This window comes from Eubalaena glacialis, chromosome 4 (assembly GCF_028564815.1).
Source record: "Eubalaena glacialis isolate mEubGla1 chromosome 4, mEubGla1.1.hap2.+ XY, whole genome shotgun sequence".
Taxonomy (NCBI): domain Eukaryota; kingdom Metazoa; phylum Chordata; class Mammalia; order Artiodactyla; family Balaenidae; genus Eubalaena; species Eubalaena glacialis.
Genome location: NC_083719.1, coordinates 65203067 through 65228802, shown reverse-complemented (window position 1 = coordinate 65228802; position 25736 = coordinate 65203067). Strand labels below are relative to the sequence as shown.

The following is a 25736-nucleotide window of genomic DNA, read 5'->3' as shown; positions in this document are numbered from 1 at the left end:
CGGGTTCGAGCCCTGGTCTGGGAAGATCCCACATGCCACGGAGCAACTGGGCCCGTGAGCCACAACTACTGAGCCTGCGCGTCTGGAGCCTGTGCTCCGCAACAAGAGAGGCCGCGATAGTGAGAGGCCCGCCCACTGCGATGAAGAGTGGCCCCCGCTCGCCGAAACTCGAGAAAGCCCTCGCACAGAAACGAAGACCCAACACAGCAAAAATAAATAAATTAATTAATTAATTAATTTTAAAAAAAATGTTTTTAGTAAGCTGGAGGAAGAAGAATAAAAGTTAAGCAAAATTAAGTATTTCAAACCAACAAATGTATTTATTTGTTACTCACATAAAGCAATATTATACTTAAGAAACCTGTGGGAAATGTCTGTTCTTTTCGTAAACCTTAAAATTGTTACTAAATTTTAGCAAAGAATGTATCTAAGGATATTGTGTACATAGAGATCAAAAAGTATGAGGATAGTTAATATTTCACCTTTAAAATAGAAAGCCTTACTTCCAACAACTCAGTGTATAAATACCACAAAAATGAATGCATAGGCAAAGTAAAATAACTGTATTTAAGATATTAATTCCATTATTTACTCTCTAATTTGATTATGTTTCTGATAGAACTAGCCAGTAGGATTTATACAGTGTCAGCAAATTGGAGACATGATGAAAAATTAGTCTCACCAGACACACATAGAAAGCATTTTTAACTCCTTTAATAATGTTGTGCTTCAAAATAAAAGAAATGAAATCTCTTAACAGAATGAGGCTATGTAATTCAAGATGTCATCATCTAACGGAAATTCACCCCCAATTCTCTGTTTAGTTCTCTACTTTATAAATCCCTAAGTCAAAATTTGTAGAAATAATGGGTGAACTTCGAAGACGTCATGCTAAGTGAAATAAGCCAGTCACAAAAAGATAAATACTGTATGATTCCCCTTATATGAACTACCTAGAGTAGTCAAATTCATAGAAAGTAGAAGGGTAGTTGCCAGGGGCTGGGGAAGGGAGGAATGAGGAGTTAGTGTTTAAGGGGTATAGAGTTTCGATTTTGCAAGATGAAAACAGTTCTGGAACTTGGTTGCACAACAATGTGAATGTACTTAAGGCTACTGAACTATACACTTAAAAATGGTTAAGATGATAAATTTTATGTTATGTATATGTATTTTACCATAATTTTTAAAATAAAAATTTGTAGAAATAATATTTTATGTCTCTAGAGTCTTTTTTCTGAGATCATTAATTTTAATATTAATGATAAATAAATTTAGAGTGCACTTGAAAAACCCATAATTTTAAGACATATGGGGGAAGGGGAAAAAAGAAAGCCAACTTAATTGAATTGAGATATATCATGTCACTTCATGATATATGCTTTAAAACAGTATATTCCTGGCTGTGAGTTGATAATTGTGGGAGCTAAGTGATAGGTACATGGGAATTCATTATACTATTCTCTTTGCTTTTGTATGCTTAAAATTTTTCAGAGTAAGACATTAAAAATAAAGATATCTGTGCAAATAAACAAGGTGTGAAATTCAGCACGGCAGCAGGATTGATGGGAAGGGTAGGGTGGGTTTTCTAACAAGATAGTGTTAAAAGATGGAATAAAGTAAGATATGGAAATATTTTAGAATCTATTTTAAAAATATGAATTTGATGTAATTAGGATAATGGTGAAGGGTTCTAAGAAAATCAATGTGAATTAATCAGAGAGAAAGGCTACTGAAAGGGAGGAATTAAAATGGAATTAAAAATCAGGAATCAAAAAGAAATTTAAATTGTTTTAATTTCTAAGAATAAAATAAAATTAAAAATTTTTACTCTATATAAATTAGGAAATAAGCCCTTTCAATAAGGGTTCCTAAGCTGTCAGGGAAATAATCAAAATATTTCTAGTGTGCTGCTATGAAATTTCAAAATATAATCAAGTAGGTTTAACTGAAGAGACAGGGATTAATGGGGGGTGGGGAGCAGAGGCCTTTTAATTCTTCTTTAAGAATAACAGGACTTCCATGGCGTTCCAGTGGTTAAGACTCTGTGCTTCCACTGCAGAGGGCATGGGTTTGATCCCTGGTCTCGTAAGGTCCCTCATGCCGCCTGCATGCCGTGCAATGCGGCCAAAATAAATAAAATAAAATAAAATAAAATAAACAATTCTTCTGCATATCATTGTAAATCAAAGTAAATCAACTATACTTCAATTTAAATTTTTTTTAAAAAACGAATAACATACAAAATAATCTAGTGTTAATTGTATAAAATTTAATCTCAAAATTAGTATTAATAGAATAGAATATTTTGTTTTCAGTATCTGAATGGTCTCTCTTCCTGTTTCTGCTATACAAAAGTGAGAGAATATAGTTGAAAAGCTATGGGAAATTATTTTATCAATAACCTGTAAAAGGTGAAATCACAGAACTAATGTACTCATATCCAGCGAGTAAAAACACAAAAACAAAAGAAAAAATTTTAGAAGGCAAGTTGCTTTGAAGTTTTAAACTGCACAAATTCCCAAAAGGGCTCTGAATCTAAGACAAGGTTAAGAACATTTGCAATGATGAATAAAGTTTAGGGTGAAGAATAAATTGTGATGACACTGAAGAAAAGGAAGCATATATGTAATACACAAAAAAGTAGAGAGAACAGTACCAAAATTAAACCTATATACACATTACTTATATTCAATATATGTCATGATTTTGCCACATTTGCTTCATCTATCCCTGGTGTGTTTTTTTCTTTGCTAACCTCATTAGTAACATTTTATACCTTAGTCCATAATCAAATATCCCCAACTGTCTCAAAAAAGGTCCTTTTACAGTTGATTTGAGTCAGGGTCCAAAGAAGGTTCACACATTACATTAGGCTATGCCTCCTGATTTCTATTAATTTAGAGTAGTGCTACTCAAAACGTGGTCTGAACTGGTGCCAATTCAAGAACTAATTGTAAATTACCAGTCCCAAAACTGTTCTCAATCTGCAAACTCTTTGTTATGGGTCAATAAGATAAATTCAGAAAAGGAAAGTAAGGACTTCGAAACTTTCATAGCAAGTTGACACTGTCAACACACCCAAGTGCATGGTCAGTGGACCCATCTAGTGAACCAGGCTGGTAATCTCACCCTCCCATGATTGAGTCTCACATGATCTGAGCTGCACACTAGTTTTGCACACCAGGACAGCTTACTGGTTGCTGCCCCAAGGATATATTAAAAACAAAACAAAACAAAAAACTGGTCCTCAATTCTAAATAGTTAGAAGTGTAGTCCTCCTCCTCACTTCTTTATCCTACCATTAACTTTTTAAGGAAACTGGGTCAAATGTCCTTTAGATTTCTGGATTTTTCTATTCGCTTCCTGTGGTGTCAATTAACTTGGTCCTCTATCACTTGTCTTCCTTAATTGGTTCTATTCAGGTTCATCTTTGGGGGCAAGAATATTCCATAGACTGTGCTCTGTGATTCAGGTTATAAAACTTCAGAAAGTATATAATATCTGGATATCCTGTTTTTAGTAATGATAAGATTGATTGCTAGGTTCAGGTAATGATAGATCAATCCCTCTTTTGTAAATTTCACATCAATTTTTCACCTTATATTTTCACCTACTGATTATTGTTGACTAATTCATTTCATTAGGGATTGAAAAGTGGTAACTTTCTAATTCTATCATCCTTTCTATATTTATTAGATGGAATTCTCAGGGGAAAAAAAAAATTTTCCTTATCAAATTAGGCTATTTAGTTACTATGAGATATAATTCATACAGGAAAGACAGGATAAATGCTTATTTCTTTCCTTCTGACTAACAATTTTCAGACCAAGGAGTTGATGAGTTCATGTCCTAGATACTCCCAATGGTGTTCAATGAGTTAGGTTTGGAGTCTCTTCTGCTCCACTCTCTCTCTGTCTCTCTCTCTGTCTCTCTCTCTCTCTCTCTTGTCCCCACCCCCCCATCCCTCCCTCCTTCTCTAACATTACGAGCCCATGGGTTTTTAAGATATATACAGACATATATTGGAGATACAAAGAGCTAGGTTTCAGACCTCCACAATAAAACAAATATCACAATACAGCGAGTCACATGAATTTTTTGGTTTCCCAATGCATATAAAAGTTATGTTTACACTATATTAAGTTATGTTTCCCAATGCATATAAAAGTTATGTATACACTATATTAAGTGTGCAATAGCATTAGGTCTAAAAACACATTGTATGAACAAAAAATACTTTATTGCTAAAAAATGTTAACCATCATCTGAGCCTCCAGTGAGTCATAATCATTTTGCTGGTGGAGTGTCTTGTCTCGATGTTGATGGCTGCTGACTCATCAGGGTGGTGGTCGCTGAAGGTTGGGATGGCTGTGGCAATTTCTTAAAATAAGACAACAATGAAGTTTGAGACATCGACTGACCACTTCTTTTACCAACGATGTCTCTGTAGCATGCAGTGCTGTTTGATAGCATTTTACCCATTTTGAATTTCTTCCTAAACTGGAGTCAGTCCTCTCAAACCCTGCTTCTGCTTTATCAACTAAGTTTATGTCATATTCTGAATCCTTTGTTGTCAGTTCATCACAGAATCTTCACCAGGAGTAGATTCTATCTCATGAAACCACTTTCTTTGCTCATCCGTAAGACGCAACTCCTCATCTGTTCAAGTTTTATCATGAGATTGCAGTAAGTAAGTCACATCTTCAGGCTCCACTTCTAATGCTAGTTCTCTTGCTATTTCTACTACATCTGCAGTGACTTCCTCCACTGAAGTCTTGAACCCCTCAAAGTCATCCATGAAGATTGGTCAACTTCTTCCAAACTCCTGTTAATGTTGACATTTTGACTTCTTCCCATGAATCACAGTGTTCCTAATGGCATCTAGAATGGTGAGTCCTTTCCAGGAGGCTTTCAATTGATTTTGCCCAGATCCAACTGAGGAATCACTATCTTTGGCAGCTATAACCTTATGAAATGTATCTCTTACAAAATGTGACTTGAAAGTCGAAATTACTCGAACCATGGGCTGCAGAATAGATGTTGTGTTAGTAAGCATGAAAACAATATTAATCTTGTTGTACATCTCCATCAGAGCCCTTGGGTGACTAGGTACATTGTCAATGACCAGTACTATTTTGAAATGAATCTTTTTTTCTGAACAGTATGTCTCAACAGTGGGCTTAATATATTCAGTAAACCACATAAATAGATGTGCTATCATCCAGGCTTTTTTGCTCCATTTATAGAACACAGGCAGAGTAGATTTAGCATAACCTAAAGGGCCCTAAAATTTTCAGAATTATAAATGAGCATTGGCTTCAACTTAAAGTCACCAGCTGTATTAGCCCCTAACAAGATAGTCAGCCTTTATGTCTTTGAAGTTTTGAAGCCAGGCATTGACTTCTCCTCTCTAGCTGTGAAAGTCCTAGATGGCATCTTCTTCCAATAGAAGGCTATTTTGTCTACACTGAAAATTTGTTGTTTAGTGTAGGCACCTTAATTGATGATCTTAGCTAGATCTTCTGGATAACTTGCTGCAGCTTCTACATTCAGCCCTTGCTGCTTCACCTCACACTTCTATGTTATGGAGATAGTTTCTTTCCTGAAACCTCATGAGCCAAACTCTGCTAGTTTCAAACTTTTCTTCTGCAACTCCCTCACCTTTCTCAGCCGTCATAGAATTGAAGAGATAGGGCCTTCCTCTGGATTAGGCTTTGGCTTATGGGAAGTTGTCCTGGTTTGATCTTCTATCCCAACCACTAAAACTTTCTTCTTATCAGCAGTAAGGCTGTTTCACTTTCTTATCGTTTGCATATTCACTGCAGTAGCACACTTAACTTCCTTCAAGAGCTTCTGCTTTGCATCCACAACTTGGCGAACTGTTTAGTGCAAGAGGCCTAGGTTTTGATCTATCTCAGCTTTTGACAGGCCTTCCTCACTAAGCTTAATCATTTCCAGTTTCTGATTCAAAGTGAAGATAGGCAATGCTTACTTTCACTTGAGCACTTAGAGGCCATTGTAGGGTTATTAATTGGCCTAATTTCAATATTGTTGTGTCTGAGGAAATAGGGAGGCCCGAGGAGAGGGACAGAGATGGGGCAATGGCCAGTCAGTGGAGCAGTCAGAACACACACATTTATTAAGTTCGCTGTCTTAATGGGCAGGATTCCTGGCACCCCAAAACAATCACAATACTAACATCAAAGATCACTGGTCACAGATCACCATAACAAATATAATAATGAAAAAGTTTGAAATACTGTGAGAATTATCAAAATATGACACAGAGACACGAGTGAGCAAATGTTGTTGGAAAAGTGGCACCAACAGACTTGCTCGAGGCAGGGTTGCCACAAAACTTCAATTTGTAAAACATGCAATATCCATAAAGTGCAATAAAGCAAAGTGCAATAAAACAACGTAACCCTATAATGTGTTTCAAACAATTGCATTCATTGTTATTTACCATCTTCTGCTCCCCTTTCTTATTGTAGAGAATTCAGAATAATACACTACGGACCATTACGGTATATTTGGTGCTAATAGATTTTCATAAAGGTTTCTGAAAACCTAACTACAATTTCATTCATAGCTTTATTTCTATAACAAAAGATGCTGAAAATTTCAAACAACCAACTAAAAATTATAACCACAATATAACTGTCCACGTGCCAGAAACTGTGCTAAACTTTTTGAATGCAAATCTCATTTAACGTATACAATAGCCATGTTAGGTGAGTATTATTATTATTCCTATTTTATAGATAAAGAAAATGAAGTTTGGAGACATTAAGTAATTTGTCTAAAATCCAGCTAGTAAATGGTAGAGTCAGGATTTGTACTCAGGTCTATCTAACTCTGAAGCCCATGCTATTAACCACTATCTTTAATATCTGACAGACCATCATGTTAAACAATGGCTCTCAACAAAAGTGTACCGCCTTCCTGAAGGGTTTGGAGATGATGGGGGTAGGAGAACAAGAAGAAGTGTCCTGCCCAGATGCCAACAGAATTAAGCCCCACTGAAAAAATATTGATTTATAAGTATTCTCCTTAATCTGCATACCTCCAGATATAAAAATTAGGACTATTTTGATTATTTTAAGAAACTTCTTCCTTTTAAAAATTTGAAATAATTTACATGTTTCATTAATTCACATTGCTTTTCTCATCAACTCTGCAGGAAAAATGATGCTTTGCCTTATATAAAAAGTTGAATTATACCAATTCTCTAAACATTGTCACAATTATTTTAAAATTAAAAAATAAAATGGGGGGCTTCCCTGGTGGCGCAGTGGTTGAGAATCTGCCTGCCAATGCAGGGGACACGGGTTCGAGCCCTGGTCTGGGAGGATCCCACATGCCGTGGAGCAATTAGGCCCATGAGCCACAACTACTGAGCCTGCGCGTCTGGAGCCTGTGCTCCGCAACAAGAGAGGCCACGGTAGTGAGAGGCCCGCTCACCGCAATGAGGAGTGGCCCCCACTTGCCGCAACTAGAGAAAGCCCTCGCACAGAAACGAAGACCCAACACAGCCAAAAAAATAATAAATAAATAAATAAATAAATTTTAAAAAAATACAATAAAATAAAATGGGTGGTACCAAAGTGATTTATGAACAAACCTGAAGGTATGAGTGACAATATATGTACTCTTTAAAGGAGCCTCTACATACAGGGATAAACAAAGGTTTTTTTAAAAATAAGGGGCAAAAAGGGGCAGAGAGAGGCATTAAAAAGTTGTATTAGGAAACTTTTGGGGATGACGGATATGTTCACTCTCATGATTGTAGTGAAGGTTCAAGGTCCGTACATATGTCAAAACTTATCAAATTATACACTTTAAATATGTGCAGTTTATTGTTTGTCAATTATACATCAATACAACTATTTTTAATATAAAAATTAATTTCTGGAGCCTAAAGAGTAAAAGAATATTCTAAGTATTATCTCCAAACAGTCCCACAAAGCCTGAGATGTAATACAGATGGAAGGTTAAAGGAAATAAACAAGTGACTGATTCACAATTTCCTTCTTAAAGTGGGTATAGGACTGCAGAAATTAAGTAGTAAAAATACTAATATTCCAAAATACAGAAGAGAGGGATCTCCTTGCTGGAGCCCCTTTTCCTAATTCAGATCAACAGCATGCACTGAGGCAGGGCTGGGCGAGAAACCGCAGTCAACACCACGCAGACACCCAGTCCCAGAAGTCACCCACTGGCCACACAGAGCCCACATGTTATACATCACTGGCATGTTGGGTTTGCTCCTCACTGTGTTTAAAAAATATCTTTTTTAATTAGTTGCCAACCTTTAAAAATTTAGATTTTACCCCCAAATCTTTTTTACTTTTCTTGGAAGATCTGGTAAACCCCTGGGCCCATGTTTCCAACCTGGCCTCAGGCCAAGCACTCTGGTCAGCCACAGGCCCCAAGACTCAGTGTCCATTCTGTCTTGTCCCTGGCAGCTTGACCCACTTACATTACCCAACCAGCTCTTCACAGACTTTTGAGTTTGCAGTCCTTACCCTAAGGCTATAAAGATTTTCTCTGATGAATGTTTTGTTTTGTTTTGATACTATCTACAGGCTTACCCCACAATAAAGAGAACAGTCCTTAATTAGAGGTGCAATTCTTACTCCAAAGGGTAGGGAGCTCAGCAGAAAGTGGCAGCAAACAAGAAACTAGACTTAGCCATACCCATCCGTGAAGTAGAGGCCAGGCCAGAATAAAAACAAATCCTGGAAACTGGTTCTTATGGCACTAGTTTCAACAAATTCAGTGAAGAAACTTCTGACATATAATTTGTCTCCTGGAGATCTTCCCCAGAGTCCCCCAACACACACACACGTACACACCCACACACACACACACAGACCCAATTTCCTCCCTACCTTTCTGCTCCCCAACTCTGCTAGGTCATGAAATGGTAACAGGAATCTCTATTATCCTGCCTCCAACTTAAGATAAAAGAAAAAGTCTTTTTTTTTTTTTTTAACCTGGTAAAAAGGGAAAGTTCCCAAGGAATAATCACACAAATTATTACAGGACAAAAGGGGTCAGAAACCTATTCTCATTCAATGAATAAACAGCCAACATTTTAATCATTACATATCAGAAGCATTAATATTAAAGTCAGGAAGAAGACAAAGAGAGCTGTTATTACTATTAACATTTTTCTACTCAGTTCATAAAATAGTAGGGAGAAATATTACAAAGAAGGCAACAAAAAACTCCTCATTTGCAGATAATCTCACTCTACCTAGAAGACACAAGAGAAATCACTGAAAAATTATGAAAATTAACAGGAGAATTCAGTAAGATGACTGAATGGTTACAAAATTAATATACAAAAATTAGCAGTTCTTTTATATGTCAATAATAATCATAGAAGAAATAAGATGAATAAAAATTCAAACATAATAGCAAACAAAATTATTAAATACTCAGGAACAAAATTAATAAAAGATGCTAGTAAGGTCTTGTTATCTTAGAGCAAGAGATGCCTTAAAAGTTTATGAACTGTCCCATCACTAGCTTAGAGAGTGGGGCTAGAATCCACCACAAGAAATTGACTCAATACCTCTGAACCCTCACATGAGCTCCCCTGTCAAAGCTTAGCTGATATATGACCCAAGAGGAATCATGGCTTCTCCTCCAGTGACAATCTAGATCTGATCAAGGCCTGCATTTCCCTAGCCTCTAGATCTGAATCATAGGAATAAACTCAAAACTGTTCTCATTTCTCAGATTTCATATAGGAAACAGAGCTAATCAGTCAGAGAATCAGGATTCACCACTTTTTCATGGATCAGATAAAATGTCATGTAGAGAAAACTTACTTATTCTCTAAGAACAGGATTTCAAGGAACTCTTAAAGAGCTTTTGGCAGAGAACCTTACTAAATGTTTGTGTGGAAATAAATGAGTACATAGACCTTTTACATTATTACTACTGAATAGAATCAAAAGAAAGAATGTTTTGGAAGTATTTATATTATTAAGAAATTCCCAGTGAATACAGTCCTCAATATTTCAGAATTTGTGATTATTTGACTATGGTTTGGTTTCTGGATTATCTTTCCACTCTCTGGACAAAAGTAGTTTCCTAAGAAAATTAATAGTGTAAGCAAATGGTTTGAAGCACCACAGAAGCATCTGTTTACATTCAGATAATTAATATGCTAACAACTCTTATTATTAAATTAAAGCAGTTCACCTAAGGACTTTTGTAGATAATACTTCGTTAGCCTAATTATAATGAGTATATATAGCTGAAGTAATAAAATGGACATCTGTTTTAAAACATTCTTCAATTTAAGCCTTCTACTAAATCAAACTAGCTTTCATACATTACTTTCAATTACTGAGGTATTTGTGGGGGGGGGGGCGGGAAACAAAAAAAAACCCCATTGAAATAGAAAATAAAATTTTCTTACCTTTGAAGTTCTCCATTCCCAGCCATCGCCTATCTTCTGTGAATGTTTAATGAATTCTGCACAATAATGCTGGAACGTTTCCTCTCCAAAGAACTCATCTTCTTCCATACTAAATAACAACTGAAATATAAAAACTATTAGCATCAGCTGTGGAATGAATACTGAAAAGAATTCAGCTAATTCACTTACTTCTTTAAACAAACAAAAATTTGGGATGTACATTGGAAAATAACCTCAGAGCCACTCCAAAAAAAAAAGTGTTTTGTTTCCATCTTTCTCACCCTATCCCCCTTTTCTAATCAGGAAGAAAATGTGATCAACATGAAAACCCAGGGACTTCCCTGGTGGCGCAGGGGTTGGGAATCCGCCTGCCAATGCAGGGGACACGGGTTCAAGCCCTGGTCCGGGAGGATCCCACATGCTGCAGACCAACTAAGCCCGTGGACCACAACTACTGAGCCTGCGATCTAGAGCCCGCAAGCCACAACTACTGAAGCCCACGCACCTAGAGCCTGTGCTCCGCAACAAGAGAAGCTACCGCAATGAGAAGCCCACGCACCGCAATGAAGAGTAGCCCCTGCTCGCGCAACTAGAGAAAGCCCGTGCGCAGCAATGAAGACCCAATGCATCCAAAAATAAATAAATAAATTTATTTTTTTAAAAAATGAAAACCCAAAACCTAGCTTTGTATTGATAACAAATACGTATCTATGGTTCAAAAAGTTTAGTTTGTCCATAAATTTACTTTCAAGTGTTTATTATCTCACTTCTTCTAAGCTAATGCTTCCAAACAACCTCCTCACACTTCCTTCTCTATCTCCTACCTTAGCTCTTATATAGACAGCATCACAGTGATTAGTGGAGCTGGGCTGTTCCTCACACCTTATATTAGAGTTCAACTCACTAACAAAAGATGTTCTAAAGCCTGAAAGTATTTGTTTTGCAAGGTGTAAGGTGATGATCACCTAATTAATTACCTACTTTACTGAGTCTACAAATGTGCCAAAATCAAGGATTACCCATATATTTGTTATATAAATCTATCCAAAACATGAAACATTGTTTATAGAAAGAAACTTTTAGAGCAGCTGGAAGGAAACTCACAGATTATATAGTTCAAGTCTCTTGATGAGAAAAGTTGGACCAAGTTAATTCCCACATTCTCCTCATTAGTGATAAGCATCATCAGGACAACGAGCACTTGTTAACTGCTTACTATGCCAGGTACTTATGCTAGACACTTCACAGTTCCATTTAATCCTCGCACAACCCAAAGGCTGCTGTTACCCTCATTCCTCAAATGAAAAAGAGTAAGTAATCTGCTCAAGAATACAAATGAGGAAAAGTTCAAACCCCAGTTTGGCTCCAGGGCCAATGATCTGTCTATACTAGCTGATTCCCAGTCCAGTGTTCTTTCTGATTATTCAAATTTAGTATGACCTACATAAGAATTTGTTCACTCATCCAACAAATACATATTGTCTGTAAGTAGTAGGCACTGTGCATAGGTAAAGGTTAGATACACAAAAATGAAAAAATGTATAGTCCTTGCCTTGTAAGAACTTATCTTGAATGAAGCATTGTAGGATGTTGAGCAGCATTCCTGGTCTCTATGCACTGGGATGCCAGTAGCATCCTTTTCCCCAGTTGTGACAACCAAAGATGTCACCAGACATTGCCAAAGGTTCCCTGGGGGACAGTCACTCTATAGCTGCTTACTTCTCTGTCTTTCGTGGTTGCAGAAGTGTTTACCCACCTGGCAAACTCATACACATTCTACAGGTGTCCCTCCAGGATGCTTCTATCAAGATGTACCTTGTGTTTCCCCCACTAGACCATGAACATCTCGAGGACAAGATCCGAGTCTAATTCATCTTGGTACCCCCAGCACCCAGCTTAGTGCCTGGCTCTAGACTGAACCTGATAAGCATTTGTTGGATGAATGAATAAGTAAATGAAGTATGAACTGTAAAAAAAAAAAAAAAACAAAACTTATCTTGCAATGAAGGGAGATAACCAGTAACAATAATTACAGCAGAAACTCTCTTATAAGACCAACCTCCATTCAACTTGCCAGATTAATTGACACAGCATCTATTCCCTCTGTAAAACAATGACTAATGTCTACAGCATGCTTTTTATGAAGCATCTCTACTCCTATCAGTTGAGTGTACTTTCACAAACCATATTCATGTATCATAAATACATACTTTAATTAAATGCAACACAAACCAAACCAATAAAATGTAAGTAAAAAAGAAACACAACTGTTATTTCTATGATGTAGACTTCATAAAGACTTGGAAAGAGTATAAAGGTAAGTCTTCATAAGAAAAAACAAACTACTATTGAACTAGTTATAGACAATACAATTGAAAAGATTGGCTGAGGGGAAAAAAATCATACAAATCAAGGATTATGCACTCAGATTGTGGCACAAGTGGCTTGAGTTCTTTCATTTAAACCAAAACTAGAAATTTACAGGATGCATTCCAGGTTCGGTATAATTAAGAATGAACAATGAATTCCAATCAGGTACCCATACTCAAAGAAAATGCCTTGGTCATACACGAGAAAACTCGCAAATGAATGTTTATATGTTTTAAGTTGAAATAAAATGTTTTAAGTACATATGTATCTTTTAAACTCTAGCTTTAATCAAATTTCTCAATTAACAGCTCAACTCTTAATTCTGATAGCAATGGAAAAGAGGACTTCGAGTTAAAGTATATAAACGGAGTGATGCACAGATTATGGTAGGCACAAGAAGAGTTCCTTACAAAGAGGGGATGGTGTGGGAAAGTGTGTGGGGTGGGGGTGGAGATGAATCTTTAAGGTTAAGTAGGAGTTTTTGCAGGGCAAATTGTCAGTGAGTGAAGCACAGGGGTTAGAACAGTGGTCCAAGCGGGGAGGACAGTGTGAACTAAGGTAAGTAAGGGTGTAGAGAACCGCAAGTTTGATGTCACCAACATGATAAAGAGACTATAGTAAGATAGAGATAGTCAAATCCCATGCAAGTTAAATCTGTCTGCCCTCACTAGTGGAGGAGAAATGGATGGGAAGGGCCTCCAAGATACCAGATAGAATAGTGATGAACTTCCTGAAAGGTCACTTGTGTGCCATGCCAGAGTTTGGACTGTCTCCACAGGAAACAGAGAATCAGACATTGGAGCTGAAAAGGTCAGAATAGTAAGTCATTGGTGGTTCTGTGGAGGATGGATCTGAAGGGTACAGCCTGAGGGCAGGGAGGAGAGTTAGAAGCTGTTGCTGGATGAGAGGTCATGAGGCTCTGAAGCCAGGCAATGATATGCAGCAGAAAGAATACGTATCTTAAGTTATGGAGACAAGCTAAAATGAACTTAAGAGATTTGGAAGTCATCTGTTTAAAAGAGACAAATGAAACCATGAGGGTGAATACTGCCCAGCTGGAATGCAATAGCAAATTCTTAATAAGCCTTCTGGTGGGTCATGAAATTTTACACTAAATTTCGTATGTATATGCCTATCTATATTTTGGAAAGGAAAGATTCTATAATTTTCAACAGACTGTTTGAGGGGTCTTAACCAGAAAGTTAGGAACCTCTATGCATAGTGAGAAAAGCAGTGGGTTGAGAAAGAAACCTTCAGAGCAGCAGCATTTAAGGGACCTATTGAGGAAGAGGAACGAACAAAAGAGCTAGAGAATGAGTCAGGCATTAGGAGATCCTAGCAAGAGCAGTGCCACAGAGCCCAGGGAGTAGAGAATAACTAACAAAGAACCAACAATGTCAAAAGAAAAGAGAGGTCCGTTAAGAAAAGGACTGAAAACATCCATGGAGCTTGAAAATGAAGCAGTCATTGAGGCCTTAGTGAGCAGTTTCAGCAATGTTGGAGAGAGAAGCCAGGTTGTGGTGGGCTGAGAAGAAAACTACAAGTGAGGAAATAAGTAAAAACTTTGTAGACTACTTTTCAAAAAATTTGATTGAAAAGTAGATACAAATTGGTAACAGAAGCAGCACACAGGCTTAAGGGAGGATACTGTTTTTCCTAAGAAAGGGAGATATGAATATATGTTTAAGCTGAGCAAAGAGGGTTGGAGAGAGGGAAAAGTTGAAAATACCAAAGAGAGAAAGTGACTGATGAAGCAATATCCTAAAGGGGCTGGGAGGAGATGTGGTCATCAGCACAGGAGGATGGATTTGAACAACACAATTAACACCTTGTCCCTTGCAGAGGAAAGGCATTTGAGGATGAACATAAAAATTAGAGAAGTTTTTCAAATGGCACCCCAAATTAAGGAAGACAAAGTCTGATGATCACAAGATTTTCAGATGCAGGGGTAGAGGATAATGATAAAAGGAGAGTGTTTGAGAAAGCGAGTATAAATTAGGAATTGATGGTGAAGAAGAAGAGAGGACAGCATTTTAAGATGAGCAGATACAAGTGAAGGCCCAGCACAGGTTGGGAGCCTGAATTTGCAGTGCAACACTCTGTGAGGTATTGTGGTTGCCTTCAGCAGTGCTCAGCTCCCCAAGTGTCAGAACAAGCAGAGAGGGCTGCATTGACTATGCATGCAAGTTGAGGTTTTGCTGGGTTGAGTCAGTGTAAGGATAAGGGTGAAAGAGGAAACAGAATATGCTAGTGAGAACAGCTCAGAGGTCCAGATTATGTAGAAAAAGAAAAGATGTCAAGAGAAGGTTAAAGGGGCTGGGAAAATATGGCAGTATCAAGAAATACTGCATATGAAAGAGGGGAAAGGACAACTGCAGTGAAAGGAGGGAAATGGAAGATGGGAAGACTATGAGATTTAGAAATTGAAAAGGTCTCAGCTGTGGCCATGGAAATAAGTGTATAAGGTAGCTTGGAGATGAAGGTCGCTGGAGCTCACAAAGTTTAAAAAACTATAAGACGTGTAATGTTTGCTGTCTTCCACATGGACACTGAAGTCATTTAGGATTATTCTGAGAGCTACTGGGAATGCAGAGCTCTTTAAAAAATATGTAAGTTAAACTAGGAGATTTAGAAATGACAAGGGGCAAACGGTAGAAGACAACAGAGCACAGAGGTGGTAAGTAATATGTGGTATATAATGCCAAGTCCATCAAGAATAATCACTAATAAACCAATACCTGTGTTCATGATAGCCAAACACAGCCTTGGATTCCTTCTCAAGATGGCGCTCAAGGCAGCAACTACCAGTGATTAGGGACAGCATGTGAGAAAAAAGTGTACCTTGCCATACCTGGTAGAGCTGAATTTCATGAGCCTCAAAGGAGCAGGAATATTTACATGAGGCTGGAGAAGCAGTAACCTAAAGTTGGCTCTTCAGAAGTGGGGGTTACCAGCAATCTCAGCACCCTGAGCTTTGTAGAGTGGTGGAAAAAGCCTCCATTCAAAGAGTTTTTGGGTTTGTTTGTTTGTTTTTTAAGTCAAGTTTCCTTTAAAATGAGTTAGTGGAAGCACTAACCTGTGCAGATGTTAACATCATGTAAGATACGTGTGGAAACATCCACACTACATCCACTCACCACTCCCACCCTGGAGATTCACAATGCACATTTATATGGGGAAACTATTAACTCAGGGTTTCCCAACTCTTTTGACCACAAAATTCTTTTTCCTGGGAACACTTTTTAACATCTTACTCCACAGAATGTAGTAAAGGAAATAATGAATTAAGGGTTTAGACAAGTTTTTTTTTTACTGTGGATGTGTGCTCCTGAGATCACAATGGAGAGGAATAGGGGAACAGTGGGAGAACAAGTTTGGGAAGAGAAAGCACCAAGTACAGGAACCAAGTACAGAAGAGTCGATAAACTCCAGGGGCTTCTACAAAGGCAGTCAAATGTTTCAAGGGTGTAAGTGAGATCTCCAGTTTACACAAAGAATTCACGTTAACAAGGTGCTTCAGTGCAGATAAAAGTTGAGAAAGTGACATCTAAGAAGTCTGTAAAAGGAAGAACAGAAGCTATCTTAGCAAAAGGAGGAGGTAAAGGGAACAGACTGTGCAAAAGCCTAAGAATGTAAGAGGAGGTCTGGTAATTGAAGAACTCTTGTTTGACTGAAATACAGAGGTAGAGGAAGGGTACTGAGAAAACCACAGTTGATGAAGACAAGAGAGCCTTGTAGCCTGAGGGCTCAAAAGGGTTTTGAAACGGGAGTAAACTGATCAGATTTGCATTCTGGTTTCCAAAGGGGACTACAGATCTAACCAGACTGAAGACCAGTTAAAAGGTCCTTACAATCATTTAGGAGAGACAAAATAATGCTAAACAGAGCCAAAGATTGGCAGTAGGGTAGAAGAGAGACGGATTCAAAAGATATTTTGATAGTGTAGTATACTCATTACAACAACTGGCTGACCTTGGTATGTAAGGGATTGATGGGAGAAAAGGTTCAAGAAAGAGTCCTAGCTCTTTGCCTTAAGTGGTAGTCTACTAACTGAAACAGATCCCTCTAGGAAAAGCAGGTCTGGGGAGTGAGATGGGTTTAATGTAGCACTACGGAGTTTGAGTTTGAAATGCCTATGGAATACCCAGCAAAGAGATCTAGCAGGAATTTTTAGATGGATCTGGAACTCAAGAGGAAAGAGAAATCTGAGCTAGAAATATTGATTCTAAATCAGCATTTCATAGATAACAGAACACATTTGATCACTTAGGGAGAGGATACAGAATAAGAATAGAAAGACCAAAACAAAGTGGTTAGAGAAATAATTTTTCCAACTATATGATGACCGTGACATATACTGAGAGATACTAAATCAAAGAAAAATTGAATTTAATTCATAAAGAATACTAATACATTTTGGAACATTCTATAAATTCCAAACAAACCCTAACTTAATAACAAAATTGAACTAAGTGAAAACACTCCATTCCCTAAGCCCTCCAGTTACTTGAGGTTTACTGAACTCTTCAAAATGTTAGTCGAAACATAAAATTTCACTCAATAGCCATAGTTTATCTAATTAACAGCACTGTGCCACTAGCAAGATGACTGAACATCAAAGCACTAATTAATATTTGGTTGAATACTTTTAAAATTATCTAAGGACCGGGCTTTGCTGAAGGATGTTACATACAATAATAAAAACACTTATGGCTTGATTACAAAATTAGGAATTATATTAAAATGATATCCATCTCAATTCAAATCATCATAATATGGTATAATGAAATATCACTGAGTAATTATTGCTTCTTTGCTCAAGTTAGAATATTTCAACTCATTAAAAATGAAAATATAATTCAATTAACATTTTTATAGGTACTTTTCAAGTTGTAATACTCTGGTCCTTTACCAAGTTCCTAGACTAGTAGAGACAGAAATTAGAATCTTAAGAACTTTCTATCATGAGATGGCTGAAATTATGGTCAAAAATGGAAATAACCACAACTGCAGCTTATTAAGCAATAATGGCAAGAATAATCCTTATTTTGCACATGGAAAACCTGAGACATGTGAACTGCCTGTTTCCAGACTTAAGCTATCTTCAGACCAGAGGTGACAACAGAACACAGATGAAGTCACAGTAAAAGTCTACTTCCAATTCTCATCTTATCCTAAACAATGAACCTCTCATCTCTTATTATAAGGAAAAGTCAGAAATGAGTCAGAGCTCTTTCGTGTCATAAAGTGTAAGTTGTTAATACATCTATTTTGCTTGAGTTTCACGCTTGCTGAACAGCTGTTTGTTTGTTTTTTTTAAGCTCAAACAATCAAAACTTTAAGTGCTCCAACAGAGGCTAAAGATTGGAAAGGTAGAATAATTTTTTTTCCTCACCAAGTGAAAGAAGTCTTTCTAAACTATAGGTTAGCCCTAAAGTAGACAGTGTGAAGAAGCTTATTCTGCTGCTATTAAATATATCTTTTCAGAAAAGCGGCCCCAATGAATTCTAACACTGTGTATATAATCATTGTTCAAATGATCCTTCTTAATTTTAAAAACAATTTTTTTTCACTACAACTCTCCACATTTTTTTATAGGATTTTTAATCTAATGTGTGGGGAACTGATTCTTTGTTTTTGTTTTGTGTTTTTGGTCAGAGACATTTCTTTTGATGAATCTATAAATCAATATATATCAGAGTCATAACAAGACTAAAACACTTTAAGACATATAACTAAATTTCTCCAGAACTTAAGATCATTTACAAAAATGTGATTATCACAGAACATATTGTACTATGCACCCCTTTAAACATTAAAGATCATTTTTAACTAATAGAAGTAGGCAACTTCCTCTGCACTTGTCCCTCCTTGCAGCAATTCTGCATTTTAACTGTAGATTTAGACTTTTTCCTAAAAAAACATGCAATTACTAGCTAGGGAAGTGAATTCAACCTATTATCTTTATGAGAATTTGGGTTGAATTAATTTAGATTAGTTAATCACTTACCTAGCAGGATCCTCGGGCAGTGGTCCTCAAATTTTAGAGAGTAAAGAAGCACCCAGGGTACAAATTTAAATGTGGAATCCTAGGCTCAGACCAGAAACATTACCTGATTCTGAAGGCCCCAAAATAAGCATTTGTAATTAGCACCAGAGATACTTTTGAGGAGGATTCATGCTAGAACACTGAGACAAAAGATAGATCATTTTAATAGGGGTATTAATGGGCCTGGATTTCAAGGCATTTGGCAGCCTGGGCAGGGCACAGCAGGTGTGACCCCAGTAATCCAATAAATAGCACAGGAAGCAGCAAAAGAAAGGAAGCTGATTCAGGCTTGGCAGCAGTTGGCCAGCAGGCTCAGCACTCCCTCCTTGCCTTCCCACTGAAACACACATCTGAAATCAAACTTTAAACGGGATACAACATTGTACCTAAACTGGAATTGAGGGATTTGAGGTAGCTGATGCTCTATTGGTAGCTGATGCTTGCTATGGCCTCTGCGGCAAAAGGTCCAGTTAGGAAGAGGGTAAGAAGGCATCTCACTCTCAATTCTATATTTCCTTCAGAAAAAAGAGCCTGCAGTGGCCCCGCAGCTTGGGGCTGAGGACAGAGTTCATGAGACCGCTTCCTTTCCTCAACCCCCACCATCTTCCAAGAGTTTAGGGAACATCTCCTTCAGTGGGACTTTATGCAGTGGCATGCTGGAGCTGGATTGTATCAAAGAGTCAATAGTTAAGTTTTCAGGAATTTGGGGAGCCAGTTGACATCATGTTGACAGCCTGAAATTGACCACAGTGGGAATATTTACACCACAGAAATTGGCAAATGCCACAACTGGCTTCTAATACCCATTAGTAATTCTCTTTCAAGAACATTCTTTACCAATGATATAATGTTCATGGCCAGAAGTGGAAGGTGTCAGCAATAGGTAGCTGTGGGAGCAGTATGAGCCCTCAGAAAAATACGGTCTCACCACTACACTCAAAAAACTATAAACCAGGCTTCCCTGGTGGTGCAGTGGTTAAGAATCCGCCTGCCAACGCAGGGGACACAGGTTCGAGCCCTGGTCCGGGAATATCCTACATGCCGTGGAGCAACTACCTGTGCACCACAACTACTGAGCCTGCGCTCTACAGCCCACGAGCCACAACTACTGAAGCCCACGTGCCACAACTACTGAAGCCTGCGCGCCTAGAGCCCATGCTCTGCAACAAGAGAAGCCACCGCAATGAGAAGCCCACACACTGCAACGAAGAGTAGCCCCCGCTCGCTGCAACTAGAGAAAGCCCACGTGCAGCAACAAAGACCCAAAACAGCCAAAAAAATAAATAAATAAAATAAATTTATTAAAAAAAAAACTATAAACCACTTCAAATTACAGAAAAATACTCCCCTCATTAGAGACATAGGACTGAAAGATTAGACAATAGGAAAAGAAGACTCTCCTGAGTACAGAAAGATCTATCCTTCATCAATTGGGTTATATCTATCAACATGCTCTCCAACCTAACACTGAGAAGAGTCCTCCAGCATCTAAGTGTAGTGAGGAGGATGAAGGTAGCTTACTCACTCTGACAAGAATGAGCAACACCATCCCTACACAAGTCCCTCTTCTGTCAAGGTAAGAAAACCAAAAACCTCAATCATAGCACAGGGCCAAGATGAAGCTTGTGCATCATAAGAAAGAGGAGCACTGCCATAAAGAGGAAGAGAGAAAGCTTGCTCCTATAATGGGCTTATACTGGGAATCAGGAGAAAAACTTAGAAATTATCTAATTTACCAATTGAAAAAGAAAAAGGAAAAATAAAATCGCAGCCTCTGAAAGCAAGAGATGAGAAGGAAAAAACCAGCTAAGATTAAAAAGGAAACTGAAGAAGAAAAAACTGGAAGGGAATTCAAACATATAATATTGGGTTGGCCAAAAGGTTCGTTTGGGTTTTTCCATAAGATGTTATGCAAAAACTGGAACGAACTTGGGCCAACCCTATATTAGACAAACTCTATAAAAGAGGCAAAAGAGAGAAGTACAGAAGCTGGAAAAGAATCTCATTAACATTTTAGCATATACACATGAGGTGATCTCCAAACACGGAAGAAAAAGAACCAAGATGAAAACAATGCATACTGATTGATAGAAAGGACAAAGAACACAGATCCAACCTACAAATAACTGGCATTTCTGAATTGAAATCATAAGCAAACATATCATTGAAAAATTTTTCCTGATCTGGGTAAAAGAAAGATTAAAGAGATTTACTTCTATAAATTGAGTGGACTCACTATGTTTTAGAAAACTGCTAGAAGGAAACCTATGCCTACAGGTAGTCTATGGAACATCTTTATTTAAAGAACAAAAAGGAAAACAAAAATGCAGGCAGAAAAAAACAGTTTACCTACAAAGGAACAAAAATCAGTGTAGCCTCAGCCATCTCTTCCACAGCAAGGAAAACCGGAAGATGATAGAGCAATGTCTAAACAGCTGAGGACCTGTGACTTATAATTTTATGTCTTACCACCTATAACAGAGTTAAGCACACAGCAAATATTAAGTAAAAATTGTAAGGAACAAAAGAAAAATTCAAAATTTTAAATGAATTTATTTTACATATCTCTACCTCTTTATAGCACCTTTCTTCAACTAAACTTCTAAGCCTATTCATCAGTTGGATCTTTTCCCATTCAAACAACAGATTTATATGACATCTAACCTTTCTGATACCGGTGTCATTACTTTTATAAGAAGATTATCATTTTTTTTACATAAACCAAGACTTCTCTGCATGCACATGAGAGAAATTGTTCCTCTGACAGTGATGATTTGAACTGATCCACCAGCTCAAACTCTTCTGCTGCCTTTGAACAGTGGGACTTGTAGAACTAACTCTAGTCAGCACATATACTAATTAGACCAGAACCAGGAACTAAAGGCTTATGACCTTGGCCAAAGATATTCAACAAATAAGAAGGTACAAAAAGATCAACACTGTATCAGAGGTTATGGACTCAGTGCTGGTCTAAATAGTCTGAATATATGATAGAGCAATGTGTTTTTAAAATATATTACCAAGTGTCATTATTTTTTGGAAAAAAAAAGCTGTTGGACTTTTTTGTAATGGAAGAGACAGTCCCTTTAAATTTTTCTTCTTGCAAAGTCTTCATTAAAGGCTAGATTAATGTGCCTTCTTATTTCCACAAGCTTTTCATTCATTCACTCAGCACCTACAATATCCTAGCACTTGCTATGTGTGTGTCCTCAGAGGAAGAAGTGTCAAACTTTTTCTGGGAAAATCAGAGAAGACTCCAAAAAAACAGGGAGTCTGGAAAACGCAGAACTGAATTTTGAAATTTGAACAAGGGTTTACCAAGTGGAGACAAAAGCATGTCAAAAAGATGGAAGAGCTCCAGCAAGACAGGGCCTGAAAAGAATATGCTAGGTTAAAAGGAAAAAAAAGAAAAAAAAAGGCAGTAGTTGAAGCATAGGTTGTATAAAGTATGGGCAGATAAGGTCCAATGGTTCCCAACATCAGGAGGAAGCACTCTTGAAGGGGTTGTTTGGAAATGAGTAGGATTAAACTGGGTTGTCACAAATGGGGGATGGAGGTTGTAGTTTGCTATTGCCATTTAGTGCTCAGGGACCAAGTATGATAAGCATCCTGCAATGTATGGAACAGTTCCATAAAAATGGCAGTTGAGCCCCCTTTGAGAAAAAATGAGAAGTAGGCTTAACAAGGTTGGAGAACTTAACCCTAGGGTTTCTTAGTATGACTTTGCATGCATATCTTTGAAATCTGTGATCACAAGGTGCATTTCACTCACTAAACACTTCCAAGGAAGCTGTTTTTCCTCAGCAAGTGATATGTTTCCTTCTTTCCTCTGACCATCATGAAGCTCAGAACTCAGTCTGTATCCCACCACTAACAATTATACAACTGGTCACAGTATATATTTGAGTATAATGCACCCCAACCTCACCTTTCTATTCAAGCTTCATATTTTCATGACTGATTTACCTTTATTTTGTATGTTTTTATATTATATATAGTTTATAATCTACTGTAAATACTTTTAGAACAAAATACGGTATAAATTATAAAATATAAGCAACAGAAGTAAAATGGAAAACAGAAAATAGAAAACTAGATAGTAATATAGGGAAAAAAATATATCCAGCCCCCAGAATCATCCTGGGAGCACTTTAAGAGACTTTTTTTAAAGATTATAATACATGATCTTTGCCCTCAACAGTTTGCAATCAAATTTATAAGAAAAGATTCAAACTGAAAAGGACATTAGAGAATAAAAGACAGTAAAAATTAGTGATAAATTGTACAACCACTGTCTAAAGAATTACTACGGATTAAATAATCATTATAATAGCATGTATTCAGCTCTTACTATGTACCAAAACTATAGTAACTTGTTAAATCCTCACAACAACCCTATGAGGTAGTCACTGTGATTTTCTCCATTTTACAGATGAGGAAATTGGGACAGAGAGGTTAAGCAATTTGTCCAAGGTAACAGCTGTTAAATGTGGCAGTTTGACCTAAGGCAGTCAGTCTGGAACCAGAGCCTCTGCTCTAGAAGAGTTACATTTCAGATAATCCTAGAAGTATAAAAGGATACTGAAAGGCAGAGATGCTACAAAAAAATGATGAGGAGTGGGGGCAGTCAGTGAATCTAGGAACAGGTTGAAATGAGGCAGAGTAAACAGGTAAAGAGCCTAACTAGAGAGTGTTAGGAATATTAAGGAATATAGGAATACTGGGGGTGGGAAGGGGGGGCGTGGAGCAGTTTCTAAATCACCTTAAAACTCTAAAGAGATTCTATTTAAAACAGTGGACAACAGGAAACTATTGTAAGTTCTTGAACTCAGAAGAGATGATTAAAAAGTTTTTCTCGAAAAGCTATTACATGACAGTGATATGAAATAACCCTAACTTCAAAGCTAAATTCATATTAGTAAATACTCTTTCTGAGTCCTATAAACCTACAAGATCAAGCACTTTAAGGCCTGGGGTGCCAGGTACATTAGAGGAGCCTCTGGCTCTGCATCGTTTTCAGCTGCCTCTCCCTAACCTGGATGCTTTTACGTAGGGTTTCTTCTCTGTTTCCCTACTTTCCAGTTGTTTTATACCCAGCTGCACTTGGCCCCTGAAGACATTTGTTAATCACCAAATAATCTCGAGGCCATTTTGTTGTTGTTATGGTTCCCTGAGCATGTTTAAAACAGTTTCAAACACTGCCTCTAGGGTCCCAAACACGTCTCTAGGCTTCAATGATATTAATAACCAAATCAAGCCCAGTCTTAAGGAAACTACTTATATAAACTTTACCCTACTTGTTTTTCCTAAGGGGTTGCTTATCATTCTCAGAAACTTAAAAGCATAATCTTGTAACATTCTATTGTATATCCAATGAATCCAGTTTAGAACCAGTGAAAAGACTGTTTCCACTAGTTTCAATTAAAATATCAATTTTTAAACCTTGTAATTGCAAGACTTTAATTTGACTTTCTCAATACTCAACTTTTTTTTTTTGGCCAAGTTTTCATTTTGTAAATGTCTCCTCTTGTCCATATTTGACCCTTCAGAAGCAAGGAGGATTCTACGCGGGATTCTAATAATGTAATTGAACATTACATAGGGCCTATGCCTTCCACTTCTAAAAAGTATAAACTAAGCTTTTGCCACTTAAGAGTGAGGCCATTGTCGAAGTGTAATTTTTGAAACGTTATAAACATGATTCATACAAAGTGAGCCTGTGGCAAAGATTTACTGAACTCATAATGAAGGAGCAAGCTCAATGGTAAAAATTATAAAAATCTTGGAAATAGGCCAATAAAACAATAATCATCAGCAGTATTTTTTTCTCCCAGTCAGAAATAATTTGCTCCATTAGACAAAAAGAAAAAAAAAGTAACTGCAAAGCCTGGGCCCTAATCGATACTATGTCAAGCAAAAGTATAGTCCCCTAGATAATTAATTGATTCTCAGGTGGGCCTATTAGACAAGGCTCTATTTTGACTTCGAAAAGACATGTAGCTATCCTTTCGCCTTGTCAGAGATGTTTATAATTTCTACCATCATAAAAGTTTGTTTCTACAAATCAGTTAACTATTCCTTTATCCCACCCACCCCCCATTCGTGATTTCAAATGCTGAGTAGATACGTTATTTGGAAGAAAAACTCCTAATTCTTAATGATTAGAAACTCCTTCAAGTTAAGTGGCACTTAACCACTGGAATCACCAGTAACTTCATATTCTCTGTTTCAATGTTACGAGGCAAAGAATTTCTGTCTCGGTACAGGCTTTAAACACAGGTCTGTAACTACCTAAATCGAGGGTGAGGTCTCCATGGTGGCCCAGGAGTGCGATCCACACCCGCCAGCGGCTCGCCCCGCGCAGCGGCTCCAGCGCGACCCGGCCTGCATTTCACGGGCGGGAGCCCCGCTTCCCCGGCCTTTTGTTCGGGGCTGGGCTGTTTCCCGCCCACCCGCGCCCGCCCTTCCTCTCTATCCCGGCAGTGGGGTGCGGACCGTGCGGGAAACAGAGCCGGAAAGAGGCGGCCAGCAAAGGTTGTGGGAATACTCACCCCGCTCCGCTCGGCCCCTGACCCTGCCGCCCAGCCCAGAGTGGGCGGGGCGACGGGGTGGGAGGAGGGGAGCCGGGGAGACGGACCCTTCACCCTGCGAGCTACCGCCAAGCCAGCGGTCGCGGGGAGGGGAGCAACGGGCCCCCAAGGGCCAAGAGAGCGGTGGCAGAGGAGCAGAGCCAGCCAGCAGGGACGCCCACTAGTAACACCGCTCTCTACCCATCCCTCAGCCTTCGTCGCCAGAGGCGACCCAGTCGGAGCATGCGCACTGGACCTCCCGCACACCCTAGGACTAGGCTCGCGCGGGCGGCTGACGTCGTGGGCCTCG

General features: G+C 38.1%; 1 protein-coding gene across 4 annotated transcripts in view; it reads right to left on the bottom strand.

Moving 5' to 3' along the window:
* The window catches only part of ATG10 (autophagy related 10), a 229622-nt gene extending 204202 nt beyond the window's left edge, over positions 1-25420 (bottom strand). For 3 of the 4 annotated variants that reach the window (XR_009700818.1, XM_061189411.1, XM_061189413.1), the window contains exons 1-2: positions 25149-25378; positions 10439-10558 (exon numbers count right to left, since the gene is read on the bottom strand). Coding sequence is in view for 3 of the 4 variants with exons in the window: in XM_061189411.1 (XP_061045394.1) it covers positions 10439-10546 (108 nt within the window). In the remaining variant the exon portion in view is untranslated. Of the gene's footprint in view, positions 1-10438; positions 10559-25148; positions 25379-25408 lie in introns of those variants that run through there. The other variant, XM_061189412.1, reaches the window with a different exon arrangement.
* Between the last annotated feature and the right edge of the window lie 316 nt (positions 25421-25736).